Source organism: Callospermophilus lateralis, chromosome 13 (assembly GCF_048772815.1).
Source record: "Callospermophilus lateralis isolate mCalLat2 chromosome 13, mCalLat2.hap1, whole genome shotgun sequence".
NCBI lineage: Eukaryota > Metazoa > Chordata > Mammalia > Rodentia > Sciuridae > Callospermophilus > Callospermophilus lateralis.
This window is the reverse complement of record NC_135317.1, coordinates 97,960,384-97,982,562: the sequence shown is the minus strand read 5'-3', so window position 1 is coordinate 97,982,562 and position 22,179 is coordinate 97,960,384. Positions and strand designations below refer to the sequence as shown.

The 22,179-nt window shown below is 34.6% G+C and overlaps 1 protein-coding gene across 2 annotated transcripts in view; it reads left to right on the top strand.

Moving 5' to 3' along the window:
• Positions 1-22,179, top strand: part of Cep350 (centrosomal protein 350) — a 163,598-nt gene that overhangs the window by 40,390 nt on the left and 101,029 nt on the right. For both annotated transcript variants that reach the window (XM_076872833.2, XM_076872831.2), the window contains exons 7-13: positions 5,032-5,145; positions 9,213-9,326; positions 12,158-12,304; positions 14,582-15,237; positions 15,980-16,101; positions 19,260-20,320; positions 21,247-21,397. In XM_076872833.2, the coding sequence (XP_076728948.2) occupies positions 5,032-5,145; positions 9,213-9,326; positions 12,158-12,304; positions 14,582-15,237; positions 15,980-16,101; positions 19,260-20,320; positions 21,247-21,397 (2,365 nt within the window). The remainder of the gene's footprint in view (positions 1-5,031; positions 5,146-9,212; positions 9,327-12,157; positions 12,305-14,581; positions 15,238-15,979; positions 16,102-19,259; positions 20,321-21,246; positions 21,398-22,179) is intronic.

Here is a 22,179-nt window from a genome sequence, read left to right as displayed (position 1 = left end):
ATTAACACAAATTTGGCAGTATTTGCTGATACTATGATTCTATACCTGGAAGACTGTAAAAGTTCCACCAGAAAACTCCTAGAACTAGTAAATGAATTCAGCCAAGTAGGAGGATATAAAATGAACACCTATAAATCAAAGGCATTTCTGTATATCAGTGATAAATCCTCAGAAATGGAAATGAGGAAAACTATCCCATTTGTGGGAAGCTGACTAGCACATGACCGTGTCTGACTCCCCTGCTGACCCGTGTGGCATCTGGCGGTCACGCTGTGATCTTGATAGCCTCAGTTTTCTAGTGTGCAAGCGACGGTGTCTTCGTGTATGGGCATACCTTTCTATATCCCCTTAGGTCGAGCTCTGCTCACCTTTTCTTTTGTAATATTACCCCTTGCCCTGTTTGGGATAGAATGTTCCATGGAAATACCCTTTGTGTGTCCCCTTCTTTGCCCTTGGGTGTAGCCTATCTAGATATCAGTCAACCTGCTGATAGCAGACATCATGAACCTAGACTCAGCTCTCTGAGACCTGACCCCTTACCTCATTTGAATGGCTTCTCCTCAATAAAAGGGGTCAGCACGCTCGCTCGCTCCTCGCTCACTTTCTGCATACCCTTAAAGTCAGAAGAGCCGTCACAGAACCCCCAGTGACAAAGGTATTTCTGTCTCTTGTGTGGTTATTTCACACAGCCCAATTAGCCCCATTCCTGAGTGTTTTAGTCGGGTGCAACCAGGCACCCATTTACAATAGCCTCAAAAAAATAAAATACTTGGAAATCAACGAAAGAGGTAAAAGATCCATATAATGAAAATTACAGAACCCTAAAGAAAGTTTTAAGACCTTAGAAAATGGAAAGATCTACCTTGCTCTTGGATAGGCAGAATTAATATTATCAAAATGAGAATACTTCCAAAAGCACTAGACAGATTTGATGCAATTCCAATCAAAATCCCGATGACATTCCTCATAGAAATAGAAAAATCAATTGTGAAATTCATCTGGAAAAATAAGAGACCCAGAATAGCTAAAGCAATCCTTAGGAAGAATGAAAGGTGGCATCACTATACTAGACCTCAAACTATACTACAGAGCAATAGTAACAAAAACAGCATGGTATTGGCACCAAAACAGAGTGGTAGACCAGTGGTACAGAATAGAGGTCGGCAGAGACTAACCCACAAAATTACAATTATCTTATATTAGACAAAGGTGCCAGAATATGCCTTGGAGAAAAGATAGCCTCTTCAACAAATGGTGCTGGAAAAACTGGAAATCCATATGCAATAAAATGAAATTAAACTCCTATCTCTCACCAAGCACAAAACTCAACTTAAAATGGATCAAGGACTTAGGAATAAAACCAGAGACCCTGCGTCTAATAGAAGAAAAAGTAAGCTCTAACCTCCATTATGTGGGATTAGGCCCCAACTTCCTTAATTATTTAATTAATTTAATTCTTTGGCACAAGAATTAAAATCAAGAATCAATAAATGGGATGGACTCAAACTAAAAAGCTTCTTCTCAGCAAAAGAAACAATCTGTGAGGTGAATAGAGAGCCTACATCTTGGGAGCAAATCTTTACCCCTCATACATCAGATAGAGCACTAATCTCTAGAACTCAAAAAGCTAAGCACCAAAAAAAACAACCCAATCAATAAATGAGTCAAGGACCTGAACAGACACTTCCAGAAGATGATATACAATCAACAAATATATAAAAAGTATTCATCATCACTAGCAATTAGAGAAATGCAAATCAAAAGAATGGCAGAATGGCAGCTATTATGCATACAAACAACAATAAGTGTTGCTGAGGATGTGGGGAAAAAGGCATATTCATCCACCACTGGTGGGACTGCAGATTGGTGCAACCAATATGGAAAGCAGTATGAAGACTTCTTGGAAAATTGGGACTGGAACCACCATTTGACCCAGCAATCCCTCTCTTTGGTCTATACCCAAAGGACTTAAAAACAGCATACTATAAATACAAAAATATGAAAAATTATGCTCTATATGTGTAATAAGGATTGTAATGCATTCTGTTATGTATTTAAAAAAAACAAACAAACACAAAAACCCAGCATGCTACAGGGATACAGACACATCAGTGTTTATAGTAGCACAATTCCATAGTTCCAATAAACTGTGGAACCAACCTAGATGCCCTTCAATAGATGAATGGATAAAAACAATGTGGCATATATACACAATGGAATATTATAAATAAAAGAATAAAATCATGACATTTGCATATAAATGGATGGAGTTAGAGGAGACAATGCTAATTGAAGTTAGCCAATCCCAAAAAACCAAATGCCAAATGTTTTTCTAATATAAGGAGGCTGATTCATAGTGGGATCTGGAGAGGGAACATGGGAGGAATAGATGAACTCTAGATAGGGCAGAGGGGTTGGAGGGGAAGGGAGAGGACATGGGGTTATAAATGATGGTGGAATGTGATGATCATTATTATCCAAAGTATACTTATGAAACATGAATTGGTGTGAATATACTTTGTATACAACCAGAATATGGTTTCCAATGTCCTGATGGAGGGATTTTTTTTTTCTTCCCAACAGTGAAGAACTGTTTGTGTCGATATTTTGGCAATGTAAATTAGAAGCACCTTAAAATATTGTATTCTAATGTGTCATTTTAATTTTAACACATAATACATTGACTTGGTTTACACTGACATGGTATACAAAAATGAAAAGTTTACTTTGAATAGCTTTTGTCACTCTTATGCCTCAACCACATTTCTGTTACTTGTCTTAAAATGTTTGCATACAAAATAATTTTTGTATGTTTGTGTATATATTTTTTCCTCTTCTTGTACAATTCTAGCATGCTAATCCCATTCTGCACTTTGATTTTTCATTTTGTTTTTGTTTTTTTTTAAAAAAAATAAATCATGAAAAAATCATGAGAAGTATTTTGTAATTCTGCTTCAAAAGATTGAAGTGGTGATCACAAACAGTGCTTATGTGATTCTTTCTTGTATTTATATATATTATACTTTTTTTTAGTTGTAGATGGACATAATACCTTTATTTTGTTTGTTTATGTGGTGCTGAGGATTGAACCCAGTGCCTCAGACGTGCTTGCCAAGTGCTTTACCACTGAGCCCCAGCCCCAGCCCAACTTTCTTGTTGGTATATCTTTATCTTTCTGGTATAAACACCAAAGAAGGTAAAGGGCCTATCTTGATCATTCTTATTTTATCCTAGAGCTGGTATAATATCATGGACACAAGTAAGTTTACAGTAAATTTTTTATTTTATTTATTAAATTCAATTAGTAGGAAAAAGTGGACAAAGAATTGGAAATAATTCAATGTTCTCCAAAATCTAAAACTTTGAGAGTGCTAGTCTATATGTGGAAAATTTCACACCTGACCTCATGTGATAGGTTACAGTCAAAGTGTAGTTGTACCACACAGTTTATTCAAAGACTCCAAGGGAGAGAAGACCCTACCAGCCCTTGAGCTGTAATGTCTTTATCATGCATGCTCATATTCCCCCACACAGGATAAAAGGGCATATGGTTTGCTGGATGTACTAATGGCAGTTCTCCTGATGACCCACATGGGGCCAAGACCCAGAAGTTCTACTCACTTTTTGTTTATTCTATGATGTAAAGGTATTGCTGAAAATGTCAAAACGCCCTGCAGATAACCTTATGGGTAACAGATATTTAAAGAAGAGGAAGTGTTTCTGTTTTATCAGCACAGAAAGTCAAGCTGGACAGCAATGTGAGCCTGAAACATCTTACAGTAGACTGTGGTGTTGGAATGAGCACCATACTGGACCTGAAGAAACAGAAAAATAAACAGTTAAAGTTTTGTGCTGAAAGTGATGAACAGAATTTAAGGAAAAATAGGAAAACACAACATCAAGCTAAATATGAATATCTTGATTGTATTTTGAAATTATAGATCTGTTAACATCGCCGTGAACACAGACCTCTTAAATGATATGTCCATCCTGAAACAAGTAAAGATCTATCCTAATGAACTGAAATTGAAGGAACTATAAATATTCAAGAGGCTGGTTGCAGACGTTTAAGAAAAGACATTAAAGTTTTAAGAATTTGTAGTGATAAATAAAGCATCTGCTGACCATGAAGTAGCAGAGAAATTCATTAACTAATTTGCCCAGGTCATTGCTGGGAAAAATCTGATGGCAGCACAAGTCTATAATATAGGTGAAACATCACTATTTTTGTATTATCGACACAGAAAGACTATGGCTAATATGGCTAATAAGACATAAGGAATTAAGGATGCCAAGGACAGAGAAACTGTGCCAGGATATGCTAATGCAGCAGGCACACGAAAATGTAAATGTGCTCTGATAGGCAAAAGCTTGCATCCTCACTATTTAAAAGAAGTGAATTTTGTACCAGTCAACTAACAAAAAGGCATGGATTAGGGACATTTTTTCTGTTTGGTTTCACAAACGATTGTACTATCAGCTTGTGTTCAGTATTGGGATTGGCTCATTACTGCAAGCTTTTGTTATTCCTTAACAACTGTTCTGCTTCTCCAGCTGAAAATTTCATAAAAATAATGCTTATGGACTGGGGATTGGGTAACTCAGTGGTAGCACACCTGAGGCATGGGTTTGATCCCCAGCATCTTTCTCAAAACACCAAAATAATGCTTATGTCATATACTTTCCTGAAATGTGACTTCCTTAATTCAGGAGACAATGTGTTGTATGATTCCATGTGAAATGTCCAGAATAGGCAAATCCATAAAGATAGAAAGTAGATTGGTAGTTGCCAGAGATGGAAGAGATCATGCGGGAAATGACTGCTAATAGGTACAGGATTTGTTTTCAAGGTGATGAAATACTCTGGAATTAGATGGTTGTATAACTTTGTAAATATAGTAAAACCTCTGAGATGTACATTTTAAAAGAGTGAATTTTATGTCACATATCTCATTCAAAAAAGTATGCTCAACAAAATATATTTTGATATGAACTTTGATGAGAATATTCTGTATTACTGGTATATATTAGGTTTCAACCCTTCAGAGACCAAGATTCGAACGCCTGATGGGAAAGTATGGCAAGAGGCCGAGTTTCAAAACATGAGTAGAGAACTGTACCGTGATTTAGCACTTCACTTTGCAGGTGAGAGCTGAGGTTTTTTATGATTTGAGTATTTATCATGCACACCATCTAATTTATAATATTTAAACATGAAATTGTCACCTAACTAAAGATTTTCCCTTTTCTAAGTGTGTTATATTTAATGTAGTAGTGGTTTGAGTTAAAAGACTCTCTCAGCCTCTAGGTTCTTTCGTGGGTTAAAATTAGCCTACATGACCAATGAGATAGGCTGTTTTTTAAACTGGGGGATTTTGGGAATTCAGACCACCTGATGTGGAGGAAGCATAGGAGAGTCTAGTTGACATACTTCTGGTATCCTTCTGACATCTTTGAAGTGGTCAGATTGTTGAAGTGGTCAGTAATTTGGCAGTCAGATGTGGAAAGAAAATAAGTATTATAGGGAGAGAGTAATGTTAGAGAATTAGAAATAGGAGACGCCTGTGGAAGCCTGGAAGAGGGAAATAGGAAGGTTATGGTAGTAATGTTGCTACTTGTTGAATACCTAGTATGACTGGCAAGATACTAAGTGCTTAATCTTATGTATTTTTTACAGTTGAGGAAGTGGAAGCTCAGAGTAATTTTCCCAGGGTTGCATAAAGAATTGAAACCAAGATTCAAAACCAACTTTGTCTGATTCTAAATCCTGAGGAGTTTCTAGTAAGCCCTCATAGAGATTTCACTAATAAATTTTGTGACATTGAGTGACCAGTCCAGTTTTCTTGCTTTTATTAATTAGAGCTCTGCATTCAGAAAACAAATTTCTCGTGTGGAGAGATGAGCGAAGATTTTGGAATCAGCTTACAAGAGTTCAAATCCTGATTGTGCCACTTACTAGCTATTTCTGCCAACTATGTTACATAACCTTTCTTCGTTGGTTTTCTCATCTATAAAAAGGAACAATAACAATATTTTTAGTAGTACAGTATCATGATAGACAAGTGGAATATGTCAAGACTCTTAAAAGATCTGCCTATAATACTTCTCTCTCATTATGGTAGGTGGGTGATTTCTGTGTTCCTAGCTAAGAACAACCTATCTACCTGTATTTTAGATTGCATTTGTTCTTTATATTTGTGATTATTACTTCCAGCCATGTGTGGTGGCACACACCTGATGAAATCCCAATGACTGAGGCTGAGGCAGAAGGATCACAGGTTGAATGCCAGCCTCAATAACTTAATGAGGCCCAGAGCAACTTGGTGAGACTGTCTCAAAATAAAAAATAAGAAGGACTGGGGATGTGGCTCAGTGGTAACCACTCTAGAGTTCAGTCCCCAGTACCACCCCCTGCCCCCCCAAAAAATTCCACCCTATTTTTTTTTTTCCTTTTTATCATCAGCTTTCCCTTTCTTCCAGGTCATTCCTGTTGACATACTGTTTGTTTACATGTTATTATATCAGCCATCATAAAAGAACTTTTTTTTTTTTTTTGCTTCTCTTCAGTCACTGTCCTGTTTCTTCCTTCTATTAACAGTAAAACTGCAAAAAGTTGCCTTGTACTCATTGTACCAATTTGTCTCCTCCTTTTCTTAATCTTTTGTTTTAGGTATTTGCCATTATTTCTCTGTGGGCTACTGTTCTTAAGATCATCAGTGACTATCACATTGTTAAATGCAGTATTTAATATTCATCTGTCATCTTGAGCTCTTAGTATTCAACATGATTGATCACTTCTTCCTTGATATTCACTTGATATCTGGGGTTTCATAAGTACCTGGTTTTATTCCTAAGTCTTACTGCTCCTTTTCCAGTTGTTTTTTTCCTAATCGACTCCCTGATCATGCCAATAAACATTGGTATGCCTTGGCCTCAGTCCTTGGTACTCATGCTTTTCTTCCTCCCTCCTTCATGCATGCTCTCATTCATATTTATCTACACATACCTATTAGGCAAGCTTAGCTAGTCTCGAATATTTATTCTTTATTGCTAATGATTCCTAGATTTATGTCTCTAGCCCAAATCCCCCCTCTTAACTCAAGCTCTTATCCAGCTGGTAAGTCCACATGTTCTCTTGGCTGTATAAAAAAAAGTTTCCCAAGCTTAATATATCCAAAATAGAGCTTATTAACTAGCTCAGTGGAGTTAAACTTGCTACTCTGGCAGTCATTTCACATCTATTAATACTGCTCTTCTAAGAGTTCAGACCCTAAATCTTGAGTTTCCCTTGATCCCCTTCTTATTTCTTTCACTTTATATTGTCCAAAATAAATGTGTGTGTGTGTGTGTGTGTGTGTGTAATATATGTAAAACATTTATAAAACACACATACATACACTCCTCAGTTGCTACCACTTAGATCAAGCAACCATCAGTTTCTTGGTCTCTTGTCTTCCAACTGGTTTCTTTATTTCTCTCTTCTAATGAATCTGTTCTCATCCCAACTGCTAGAGTAAGCTTGTCAAGTTTTAATTTAAATCATGTCTCTCCTTTATTCAAAATCTTTCAAAAATTCCCCCACTTTTGAGCAAAGCAGACATTCTTATAGTGACTTATAAAACCCTGTCTGATCTAGCTCTCAGTTATGTTTCTGACCATACTATTCTCTGCCCCCTCCCCTCTCTTTTATATTTTATTTTATTTTTTTCATTTCAATTATACTGGCTTCCTTGCTTGTTCTTAGACACTAGTTTTACTTCCTGCCTAAGAGCTTTTTACTCATACTTATTTTGTTTCCTGCCCATGATGCAAGGCTGTCCATGTACTTTAAATTTCATTTATTTATATCTGAGGTTAATTTTAAAAATTTCTATGCATAATCAGCCCCCAGATTGAAAAAAAACCTAAAGAATTAATGAATAATTTATATACAAAATACCCTGACAGTTTTCACTTACATAATCATGAAAGGATCTGCTTTAAGAACATTATATTGAGTGGGTTGTAGTGGTACACATCTATAATCCCATGACTATAAAGCAAGAAGATCACAAGTTCAAGGCCAACATTGACAACTTAACAAGACCCTGTCTCAAAATAACAAAAACAGCTAGGGATGTATTTCAGTGATGGAGCCCCCCTGGGTTCAAGACCATTACTGCAAAAAAAAAAAAAAAAAAAAAAAATTACACACACACACACACACATATATATTTTTTATTGACTGTTTTGTAAACTTTTTATGTTTCTACATTTTTAAATTAAATAGGAATTTGTGAAAGTGTTCCCCTCTGAAATTCTGCACATGTGGTGACCTTGACTTTTAATGTATTACTATTGTAACTTTTTTTTTTTTTCCATTTGTGAAAATGAGGTTTCTGGAGAAGAAAAAAAATAATAAAGAATTAGAACCTAACAGTGGAGTAGTGGTAGTCTTTAGATCTTTCTGTAAGAAAAGTTGACATTGATGGCTTGTGCATCACAGAAATAGCCTCAGTGAAGATTTCTTTTGTGCTACCTGTATCATATGGTTTATATTGTATCCCCCCACGCTACCTTATCTGCTGGGGATACATGCCAAGAACCCCAGAGGATGCCTAGCACTGAAGATAGTACTGAATCTTACTTACACTTTTTCCCCCTATACATACCACTGATAAAGTTTAATTTATTAGTTAGGTCCAGTAAGACAATTTATTGTAGATCTTAGCCACCTTAGCATATAATTTTTTCTTTATTAAGTTAACAAATTTCACTGTACTTTATAGCTTTTCGTAGGCATGGTGGCTCACTACTCTTGGGTATTGGGTCTATTAAGTAAAATTAGGTTTGTAAATTGAACAGAAGCTCTATGATATCAAAAGAGTGAGAGTCAGTCTGATAACCAAGAGGAGCTACTGGGGTTGACTAAGGGGTAGGCAGGTAGCATATACAGTGTGGATATGCCGGCAAAGGGATAAACTGCTCTGGACTAGATAGCAAGAGAGTTCATGATGTTACTTAGAATGTTGTACAATTTAAGTCTTTTGAATTGTTTGTTTCCCTAAGTTTCCATTTGATATTTTTGGACTGTATTTGACCTTGGGTAACTAAAACTGCAGAAAGTGAAACCACAGATAAGGGGCAACTGCTGTAATGATTTTTCTTACTGGGAGGATGAGAAAAGGTGGGTGGGAATTATAATAATCGCTGTACATTTTTCTACATTTCAGATGATATCTCTATAAAAGAGAAACCTGTTGACAAAAGTAAAGAGAAGAAAGGGGTCAAGCCAGTACGAAAAGTTCAAAAGGTAACACAGTTATCAAGTCCAGAATGCAAAACAGGTTAGTCTTTCAGTATTGTATCCATCCTAAGGTTATATATTACTGATCTTGAATCTATATGGCTATAAACACTTGTTACCAAATATTCTCAGAGTTGGCATATAGAAAAATTTATTACTTTGTATCATCTTTGTGTGTGTGTGTGTGTGTGTGTCTGTGTGGTCACTTTCAGTTTGCAGACATTCTGAATTGATCCATTAATTCATTATTCAAATGTTTTTGAGCACTTGTTCTTTTTTTTTTTTTTTTTTTTTACCTTTATTCCATTCATTTATTTTATGTTTATGTGGTGCTGAGGATTGAACCCAGGGCCCTGTGCATGCCAGGCGAGCGCTGTACCTCTGAGCCACAACCCCAGCCCCCAGCACTTATTCTTTGTGAAGCACTGTGCTAAGCTTAGGAAACACAGTGGTACACTAGATGCACATAGTTTCAACCTTCATGGAGGAGGTATGTAGTTTCAAGGGAGTATAAATTAATGCTATGATAAAAAATAACAAGTTTTATGGACACAGTATCAGAAAGATGGGACACTGCTTTTTTTTTTTTTTTTAAGATTTTTTTAGTTGTCAACAGGTCTTTATTTATTTATATGTAGTGCTGAGGATGGAATCCAGTGCCTCACACATGCCAGGCAAATGAGCTACCACTGAGCCATAGCTTCAGCCTCAGCCTCAGCCTGGGGCACTGCTTTTTGATCAGACTGTTTTTTTTTTTTTTAAAGTTGGTGCTGAGGATCGAACCTAGTACCTCACACGTGCAAGGCAGATACTCTACCACTGAGCCCCAGCCCCATGATCAGACTGTTTTTCTGATCATAGACTGATCAATATAATGACAGATAAATTAATGCTATGCTAAATAAATTTGCAACATTTATTAATTTCATATGTCTTAACAGAGTGACACTGGTTTTATGCAAATACAATGAAATTTTACAAGATCGTGAATGATCTCGGTGTTAACTAATTCTTAAAATTAAAAAAAACTTTTCATGTAATATTATACAATACTGTTGTTAGGGGTTTAGTTTGAAATGAAATGAAGCAACAGGAGCACTATAACTTGCAGCACTAATCTGGAGTTTATTTTTCCACTTTTGTTGTAGGCTAATTCCCATGTATACACTGTAGCATGACTTAGACACACAATCATTAAATATGCTAAAGCTATATTAGTAGTTTGCCAATGAAAGTCTTTTTCTTCCACTTACTGAATGAGATTGTTTCAGAAAGCCAGAATTTATAGATAACCACCCAGCATATTCAGAAGCCAGCATTTATAAATAACTACACAGTGTATTCATGTTTGTTTGCCTTTGATTCAGAAATTCAAACTGAAATTGAGAAGAAGTCTGTTTTCTCATTTTTCTTAAAATTACAAAGTTCCTTAAAAATAGATTGAGCAGTAGACTTAAAACTGTTTAAATATTTTAGAGAGTATATAAAATTAATATCAGGATAGAAAACATTTCTCAAGTAAATAGCACACATTATTCACCTTTTTGTGATTGATGTTTTCCTTAAGACTATACTTCCAATTAAACTTTTAAATTAAAATCCTTTTTACACGAAAACCTAAATGAATGTCTTTGACTTTTTTTTTTTTTTGATACCAGGGATTGAATCCCAGGTTTGCTTAACCACTGAGCTATGTCAACCTTTTATTTTTTTTATTTTGAGACAGGGTCCAGCAGGCCCTAAGTTGTTTAGGGTCTTGCTAAGTTGCTGAGGCTGGCTTTGAACTTGGGAGCCTCATGCCCTAGTCTCCTGAGCAACTGGGATAATAGGCTTGTGTCACTATGCCTAGAAGTGTAGGCTATTAATATAAAAATTTTCTTTGTAATTTAAAAAGATATTTATTTTTTAGTTGTAGTTGGACACAGTACCTTTATTTCACTTATTTATTTTTTTATGTAGTGCTGAGGGTCGAACCCAGGGTCTCGCACATGGGAGGCGAATGCTCTACCGCTGAGCCACAATTCTCAGCCCTTCTTTGTAATTTAATTAGTTTTAAAGTGCTACTTCATCATTTTCATTATTCCATTTCTCATATTATTCTACATAAACACATATTTATTTCATGTTTATTTTTTATAGTTTCTATTTTATAAACAGTCTCAAGTCATTTGTTGCTATTAAGGATATTGTCTATTTTGGGATGATAGTCTATTTTTAATTTTCTGAAACTAGTAGAAATTGTTTTCCTCCTAGTAAACAGCTGTATTTGCTGAAATATACTCTTATTTTTGTGAGCCGTTATAATGAGGGCAGTTTAAAGTGTTGATATTTGTATTGAGAGTGTTGTTGTTAAGAAAATAATGGTGTGTATTAATGGTATACACCTATAAAATATAATGTGAAAGACCTAGAAATGCCATCCCTTTCAAAGATGATCACTGTTATTTCTCCTCATAATTTTTCCCTATGCTTAGATTAAGTCATTCATTTGTTCAGCGAACATGTTTTTATCATTTACTATGCACCAAGCCAAACACTTATTATCATTAAAGACATTTTTGTTCTTTGCAAAATGACATTGTTGAGTTCAATGCCTTAGTATTTGAGGCTTTAGGAATAATTATGATTTGCTACTTACGACTGAAAACATTTTATACTTATTTGACATTCCTAGATAAATAAAGAGATGGACAAATTGTTAACCAATTTTGGTGGCTTAGAGTTAAAAACACAGTTATTTTGTAAAACTTTGGTCCTGAACAGAAGATAAACAAGATTAATTATAAAACCTGCATGGTTGCATAGGTATACTACTTAGAGCTAACACTTGAGTTTTAAATTTAATGTTATATATACACCTATATATTTTAGGTAATAGTCGTGTGATAAGTACATCTTCTTGGCGAGATGGACAAAAATTAGTAAAGAAAATTCTGGGACCTGTGCCCAGAATAGAGCAGAAAGAGCCAAGAACAGCATCCAGTGACAGAAATGGAAGAGAAAGAACTACTAAATCTGGTGAGTGGCTGTAATTAAAATTGTTGAAAAAAATAATTAAAATGGCTTGCTTGCGTTAGTACTTGAAAAGGTTAATGTACTTGAGAATGTTGTAGGACTTTATAATTGTGAATGAAACGCAAAGCAAAAATGTTCTACTGGGTCTGGCCTCTTAGCACATGCCTATAATCTCAGCAGTTCTGGAGGCTGAGGCAGGAGGATCGCAGGTTCAAAGCCAGTCTCAGCAACTGTGAGGTGCTAATCAACTTAGTGAGACTGTGTCTCTAAACAAATACAAAATAGGGCTGGGGATGTGGCTCAGTGGTCGAGTGCCCCGCCTCCCACCTGAAAAAAAAAAAAGTTCTACTGGGCTTATCTGAATAATCTCTGCTCATAGGTGTTCCGGCCATCTGTACAAAGAATTCTGTGTTTGTTATATTCATTACAATTAGCTGTCATGAATATCAAAGCAGTGTTTTATTCAAATCACATCACACTTCTAGGGACCTTAAGAGAATCAAATCCAGCCTGTCTTTTCCAATGTGTATAAACAAACATTTACAAAGTTGGGTTTTTTGTTTTTTTATTTTTTATTTTTTTGATACTAGGGATTGAACTCGGGGTACTTGACCACTGAGCCACATCCCCAGCCCTATTTTTTGTATTTTATTTAGAGACAGGGTCTCACTGAGTTGTTTAGTACCTCACCATTGCTTGTTTTTTAAATATAGTTTAGGAAACTGGCTCTGAAAGAAAATTAATTTTTCTCAGGGTTGTATAGTTGGTGGCATATTTTGGATATAAGTACCAGATCTTTTACATTTGGCCCTCAATTCTATTACTTTTCACTTAAAAAAATTTAGTTTTAGATGGACATCATATCTTTATTTTATTTTTATGTGGTGCTGAGGATCGAACCCAGCACCTCATGCATGATAGACGAGCATTCCACCACTGAGCCACAACCCCAGCCCTGCTTTTCACTTTTTAAAGTATCTTAAATGATATTTGAAATGAATAATGCTAATTTTGATAAATAAAAGATAAAGACCTACAGGCCAGATTTCCTTTACAGTAGCAAAATTTGCCTTAATTGAGTTTCTGCATGATTTAGTAAGAAATGACATCACAGCTACAATTTGGTATATAGAAGTCAATATACATTGTATTTTTTTCCTCTTTGCTTTCATCTATGTTGCCAATAAATTCTCAATCTAAAATTAAGCCATAACTGGGTGTGATGGCAAACAACTGTAATACCAGCTATTTGGGAGCTTGAAGTGGGAGGATTGAGAGTTTGAGACTAGTTTAGGCAACCTAGTGAAACCTCCATCTCAAAAACAAAAGTTTGTTTCACAGAGATTACTAAAATGTGAATATGATATATGAGACCAGTTTTAATATTTTCTGCACCAAGAAGAATGTAAATTAAACTTTCAGAAATTCTCTGATAAACTTATCTACGTATGGTCCCATTTCATGTAATTATGAAAGGGGTCGGTGTTGTAGGATTCTCAATAAAATCAGTACTTTCGGTGCCTTTATTATTGGATTTGGTATATGATCTTTGCAAAGCTGTAAGAAACTATTATTCTTTAAAAGATTCTTAAAATATTTTCAGTTTCCTTGGTTCTAATTAGGATGCTTTATACTAAAAATATAATTGATTTTTGTTGTTTTTGTGGTGCTAGGGATCAAGCCCAGAGCCTATAGACGAATGCTCTAATACTAAACTACAACTCCAGCACAGATTATTGATTTTTAAATAACTTTTTAAAGCAGAGAAGTAATCATATTAAATATGCATGTAAGAAAGAAATAGTAATGTTTAATGTTCACATTAACTGTAAGATCTGTTCTTTTTCTAGAAATATTTAAAAAGGCATTAAAAAAGAAAAAGACCCAAGGAAGTATAGTTTTTCTGAAGATTGAAATTCTTTTACTATTAAAAAGGGAAGGTTTTATTTTCTTTTATAATGTTTTTTTCTTTCTTTTTTATTTTATTTTGTGTGTGTGTGTGTGTGTGTGTGTGTGTGTAGTTATAGATGGGCAGCATGCCTTTATTTTATTTGCTTATTTTTGTAACCAGTGCTAAGGATCGAATCCAGTGTCTCACACATACTAAGCAAGTGCTCTGCCACTGAGCCACAACCCCAGACCTTTTATAATGTTCTTTAGAAGACTATAGGATATTTTGAACTTGAGATAAAGTTAAATTCCTTAATTTTCTTCTTAGCGCAATAATCTTAGGAATGAATATAGAATTTTAACATATCACTAACAGTTCATATGTTGTAGGGGGTCATATTGGAAGAGCAGAATCTGATCCCAAGTTGGATGCTTCACATAGACCTCTTCCACGAAGCTCAGAACGTTCAAGAAGTAGAGTTCGGTCTGAAAATAATATAAAGAAGTTAGCTCCATCTCTTCCAGAAAATAAACAGGAAGAAAGTACTGCCTTAAATAAGGACTTTTTACCTGTTGAAATCCGTGGCATTCTTGATGACTTACAGCTAGATTCTACAGCTCAGACCTCTAGGCCAGAAACTGGAGAGTTACAGAATCAGAAGGCATCAGCACCTATCCAGGTTCCTCGGAGTCATAGCCCAGTGAAAAGAAAACCTGACAAAATAACAGCCAACGAAGAGCCCCCTGTTATTTCCAAAAAGCGCCATTATGACACTGATGAGGTACGACAGTATATTGTTAAACAGCAGGAAGAAAGGAAGAGGAAGCAAAACGAAGAGAAGAAGGCTCAAAAGGAGGCTACTGAACAGAAGAATAAACGATTGCAGGAACTCTACCGGAAACAGAAAGAAGCTTTTACTAAAGCAAAAAATGTGCCTCCTGATCCATCAGCAGCTAGAAGGCTACAGGAAACTTACTCCAAATTGCTACTAGAAAAGACCTTGCTGGAAGAGCCAGCTCATCAACATGTTACACAGGAAACTCAGGTGATAGTAGTAAGAAATACAAAAAGGAGTAAGTCGTGCTTAGGAAAAGCTTATTTGCCATATTGTACTATTCAAAAATTATTCACCATTACTAGTATTCAGACATATGCTTAGATAATATTTAAAATAGTCATGACCTTTCATGAAATTTATTCCATATAAAGAGTAATGAAAAGTATGGTAGAAAATAATAGCTGAATTAAGAGTTTCCAATATTGATTTCAACAGTCAATCAACATTGACTTTTGTCTTTCCTATTATTTTCCTGCCTAGTTTTCATTGTAGTACCAAACAAATACTCAGTACATAGATTATGTTAGGACATACTTAGTTTTGTAATCTGTGCTGAAATTAGAGACTATTCTAGTTTAGTGTGCTAATTAGGAATAATAAGTATGCACTATGTACCTCATACTTTTTGAAAGGCTTTACTTATAGGCTTAAACTCAGTAAATTCTCACAACCATGAGAAGGGTAGGTACTACCTTATTTCTATTTATCAGGTGAAAAAACTGAGATTTATAAAGGATATTACTTCTTCCTAACACTAGGCAGCTAGGATTAGGTGTTCTTGTTGGATTTTAAATGTTTTGTTGTTAATCATAATGGTTATTTTAAAGGCAAACTAAATGTGAATTATTTTTGAGGAAGAAAAACACTCTGTTTATCTTATGAGCTCTTTGAATAATTCCTTGTGAAAGAAGTCAGAAGTCAGATAAATGTGATATCGTTTTTTTTCTAGGTCAGACCAGGGTATCAGCCATCTGGAGAATCTGACAAAGAAAATAAAGTACAGGAACGTCCCCCAAGTGCATCTTCCAGTAGTGACATATCTCTATCAGAACCCCCACAGCCCCTTGCAAGGTAAAAAGAGGATAAAATTTCATTTTATGGAGTTTAGTGTAGGTGGTCTGTGTTCAATGAACTTTGCTGACTGACCTTTATGAGGAAGAGAACATAGATAGATTTCTTTCTTTCTTTCTTTTATTTTTTTATCTGTAGTTGGACACAATATGTTTAATTTATTTATTTATATGTGGTGCTGAGGATCAAACCGAGGGCCTCACACGTACTAAGCGAGTGCTCTACTGCTAAGCCACAACCCCAGCCCCATAGAGAGGTTTATTTCTAATAATATCTTCTAAGCATGCCATATAGCTGTACTTACTTTATGCCCTATTCTTAGTTATTCAAATTTTGCCTGTTCTTCAGTCCAGTATTAATGTCGATTCTTCCTGCAGTTGGAAGCACTCTTCCCTTCTCTGAACCAAACAAACAATAAAAATCTGCTGGATAAATCACGGTGAAAGGTTACATGGATATAAATTATACTTAGTAATGAGATCTATTTTGGAAAGAGAAAGATTTTTGAAATTCTTTGAGATTGCAAAATAGAAATCAAATCACTTTCCAATTTGGGGTTAATACATGGTTGTCTTTCCCCTCACCCTAGAGAAGAATAATACTGATAAAATAGCTAACATTGTTTCTTAGCTTTTAGGCACTGATCTAAGTACTTTGTGTATACTATTTAGTCCTTATAATTCCTTGTGTTAGGCACTGTTGTTCCTATTTTACAGAAGAGGTAATTTAGGCTACTGTAGTTGAATTAACTTTCTCCAAGTTGTGGTGGAGATAGATTTGAACCTAGGCAATCTGACTCCAGAAGCCTGTGCTTTTAACTACTCTCCATACTGCCTCCTAATAAGTGAAATGATTGAGATGATTTGTTGAAGGTTTAAACATTTTTTAAAATGTAAATACAATTGGGTGGTGATCCTCTTCAGTTTTCAGATATACATATCTTCAATTTTTGCCTTTTTCTAAGTTTCATTCTCTAATTCTAAACAGGTTAAGTCTATTGTACATATTTATGAGGTACTCTGTGTTGTTTCAATACATGTTTACATTATGCCTCGTTTCTTTCTCCTTTTAATACCAGACTTCTTCAACCTGTAGTGTCTTAACCTATTGCCTCCACTTCTGCACTATCCATTTCTGAGCTTCTTCATTCCTATTAATTGCTTAAATTTATCTTCATGGTTAAAATGAATTCATTATATACTTAAAATTATTTCATTTATTTTCATTGCTCTTTATGTGCCATCATTTTTGTTTGCTAATTTGCTTCTACCAGGTTATATACCTGAGATTGAACACCTGGAAGAACCAGTTCAAAAGCTACTTTCCTTGTCTAGCAGAACTACTTGCTCCCTTATCTTTATCTTACTGAACTTTGTCTTTATCTTAGTACTTATGACATCTGTAATTTTAGCTGTTCATTTATTAGTCTGTCATCCTTGTTATGTCTTGAGATCCCAGAATAAGGATTAATTAATATTATTATTTTTTTAGATATTTATTTCATTACTTATTATATGTGGTGCTTAGGATTGAACCCAGAACTTTGTGCATTCTAGGCCAGCACTCCACCAACGCAGCCACCTCTCCAGCCAAGATTAATTCTTAACTGGATTAAATATATTCATTTTTGTTTTTCTTTTTTTCCTCCACAATCAATATATCACCATAAAACTGGCATTTGTGAAATTATTAGTGTCTAAGCTAAGTTATTAGTGTCTAAGCTAAGCTGCTAACAACAGGAATACAAAGGCAGTTATAATACAAAAGACATGAATAAAAATCCAAGAGTTTAAAATTAAAATTTTTATTCATTGATGTCTTTGGTATTATAACCACCTTTGTATTCCTGTTGTTAGCAGCTTAGCTTAGACACTAATAACTTCACATTTTGCATTTATAATACTTTATATATGATAGCATAAAATCTGTGCTATAATATTCCTTCATTCAGTTCTTATTGACAGCCCTTGAGTATGCAAGACTGCTGTAACTTCCCACCAGAACCTGCTTGACATGATTTCCATTTCCTTTATCACCTTGGTTGATATCACCTTTATCACCTTGGTTACCCTCTTCCAGATGTTTTTTAGACCAACTGTGGAAGTGTACATTTCTCCATATTAGTTTAGTCTAAATTTGCAGCCTTTACAAATAACTTTGAATAGTAGTTTGCTCATTTGTTGAGGAGGCCATGCTTCCAGGCTTTCTGTCTTCTGCAAATTTGATAAGTATGTCTTAATATCATCATTCAAAAGTAAACTACAAGACTCTTAAACAAAATCTTCTTAATAGTTGACATTCATCTTTAATTTATCTGTAGTATCCCTTAATATACAGGGAGCGTGTATAGCCTGGAAACATAGGTGGATGTATATTATGTTGGTTAGGATATCTTTATTCTGTTTCTGGACTTTATGGACACCTGACCCTATATTGTATATTTATTATTGGAACTCACAGTTTTTCATTTAGTTCCTTGATGTTCATTAATTTTTTAGAAGTTGGTTGTAATCATCTCATTTTTTTTTTGTAAGCACAATGTTAAACATCAGTAGTCAGCTTTTAGTAAATGTTTATTGATTGGAATAATCTGTATATTGTCTACATTAATATTTAGCACTCTTAAGCATTTCTCTTTTGTATAACATTTTCAAAGGATAAGATAGAGCCAGGGATGTAAAGAAATTTATTTTCAAGATTATAATGCCTTCTCTTTAATTAATAGTTTTTAAAAAGTGGTATCTTAGTTGAAAAATACAACTAAGATTGCAAAACAATATGGATGGTGAAATTTCATTTTTTGTGTGTGCAAATAATACCAGCCAAAACACAACATGCACACAGAAAAATGTTTGGAAAGATATAAATCTAAATGAACTATTTATAGTGACTCTTTGTTTAGTTAGCTGTGAGTGATCTTTAACTTTTTTGTACTTTCTACCTTTTTTCCCCCCAGTATGCCCTACTCTTATAATCAGAAAAAACCCCAAAACTTCTTTTAAAATGGTGGTTTGGACTGGGGGTGTAGCTGTATGATAGAGGGCTTACCTAGCATGCATGAAGCCATGGGTTTGATCCCCAGCACTGCAACAAAAACAAAAAGGTAGTTTAGTTATTAGTTGCTGTGTTAACTAACATATTGTGACTTTAATTTCCAGAAGAGACTTGATAGAACCTACATGGATGCAGCCTGACAGATTGAGCCCACGGATTCATAATTCCCAACCACAACCTCTTGTTGGAACAGCTGGAAATTTACTTTCCCATCTCTTAAATCTAGAACATGTAGGAATTTTGCATAAGGATTTTGAGTCTATTTTACCAGCCAGAAAGAATCATAATATGACTTCAGGACCATTAAGTTTTACACCTCAACCATATCTGACCTCACCAGCTGCTCATCCAGATGCCTTGTTAAAACCTAGTGCCAGCCAGTATAAAAGTAAACTGGATCGTATTGAAGCTTTGAAAGCAACAGCTGCTTCTTTGTCTAGCAGGATTGAAAGTGAAGCCAAGAAATTGGCTGGGGCCAACATTAACTATGGGTCAGTGTGGAACACTGAGTATGAAGTGCAGCAAGCACCTCAAGAAGACGGACCTTGGACAAAGGCTCAAAGTCCACCTGTGAAAGAGGATACCGAAGATGTTTTTTCTGCCCGAATTCAAAAGATGCTGGGAACCTGTGTATCTCATACAACTTTTGATGATGATCTTCCTGGTGTAGGCAACCTTAGTGAATTTAAAAAGCTTCCTGAGATGATACGACCTCAGAGTGCCATATCAAGCTTCAGAATAAGATCCGCTGATCCCAAACCAGGAGGGCTGCTGGCACAGTTGTGTAAGAGGCAGACTGACTCTCCTATCTCTGATCTGCAAACCTGTTCTCAAGAAAAAGCCAAAATGTCTCTTTGTTCCAGCACAGACTCAGTCAGTGAAGGGCCTCTTCTTAGTGAGGGTAGTTTTTCTGAAGAGGAGGGAGGCCGGGATGGACGGCCCCTTTTAAAGGTGGCAGAAATCTTAAAAGAAAAGGAATTTTGTGCTGGAGAAAGAAATACTTATGAACCCATCAAAGAGTTTCAGAAGGAAGCTGAGAAATTCTTGCCACTTTTGGGGCACATAGGTAGTACACAAAGCAAAGGACCATGGGAAGAATTAGCAAAGGGAAGTCCACATAGTGTCATTAATATTTTTACCAAATCATATCAGTTATATGGAAAAGGTGAGAAAAATACAAAGGACTTGTACTATCTTTGTGTTTTTTAAATTATTTCATAATTTTTATACAAGATAATATACTTAAGTACACATTCTTCATTGTTTACTACATTATTACATTGTTTATTACAAGGATAATGGAGATTTATAATCCATCTTATTGTCTGTTAAATTATCTGCAAACTTCAACTAGAATATTTAATATTTAAACTAGAATACTTGATATTTAATACACTAGAATATTTAATATTCTGTTTTTTAATTGTCATAAAACTATCTGATATTTGTGGAAATTTTGTTCTAGTTTAGAGAAATTCATAGATGACGGTCAAGACTTGACATATATTCAAGTATATACTTGGTTTTCTGTGGTCATATTTATATACTTGAATAAAAATGTTTTCTATATATAGTAACTTGTGAATCCTTGGAATATAGTGGTCAAGAGTTCAGAGGGGCAATGTGGTAACATTTCTGAGATGGAAACAACTTTATTACTGTTTATCAAAATGAATTTTAATAGTAGTCAGATTTTGAATAGTAATCTGGCTATATATTTGCACTCTCAAACATTGGTTCCATTATGCTAATTTATTATGTATGTTTGAAAATTTTCTTAATAAAAATGTAATTATTGGGAGCGCATATCCCACTTGAATCAAAGTGTGAAATATGATATATCAAGAACTATGTAATGTTTTGAACAACCTACAATAAAAATTAATTAAAAAAAAAATAAAAAAAAAATAAAGTCAGCACATACCTAAAAAAAAAAAAAAAATGTAATTATTAGATAAAAAAAATTAAATGGAAAAGAAGCAAGCAAACTAAACTGTCCCTAAATCCATATTATTAATCTCTATGTCATGGAATACTTTGCTTAAAATTTTTTAATTTTGATTTTTATGCATCAATTATTACTTTTGACAGGGTTTGAAGACAGATTAGATAGAGGAACATCAACATCTCGGCCTTTGAATATCACTGCAACCCCTCTAAGCAGTGTTTCTTATGAAGATGATTTTGTTTCCTCTCCAGGGAGTGGGACTTTGACAGAAAAAAAATCATCTCTTGAGCCTAAGTATGACAATATCAAATAAAGTCTGAAGGGTGAAAAAAATATACAAATGAGAACTTTGATCTGAATATTGGTCAAATTTTGCTTTTTGAAATATAAATGTAGAATCTATGTAGTATAGTGGAATTTTGTGTACTCTATATCTGTATTCAGACTGCCTGGGTTTAAATCTTGACTCTCTGGATTATTAGTTGCTTATATTTATTTGATCATATTACTTAATATTTCTATTTCTCAAATTCCTTCTCGTTAAAATAGAAAATAATAGTACCTGCCTGCCTCACAGAGTTGTTACGAGGATTCAGTGAAATAAAGTATTTAAAACAGGGCCTGATGTATAGTAAACCAGGTTTAGGTCACCAAATCAATCTGAATCCTCAGTAGAGGATAGTACTGAGAACTGTACTGTGGTATACTAATAGAAGAAGCTTAAGAAATGGTTTTCTATGGTAGAATTGAGGGAGATCATATAGATACTTCATGATCTGTATGTAAGAGTAATTTTTTTAAAACCTGGGATAATATATAAAATTTTGTAAAGCTTTGGAAAAGTTTGAACTAATTATAATATCTGGTAATTATCGAGCTCTTAATGCCCAAGATACTGGGAAAATTGAGGACATTAACTTTGTTAACTCATTTTTATAATAGCCTGATATAGTAAGTATTATTGTTAGTTTTCCTATTTTAGAGAGGAATCTGAAGTACAGAGATTAAATAACTGTATGTGAATGAGACTTTTGCTGGAAAGAATTTTCTCCTTAATTTTGTTATCATGTAAATTA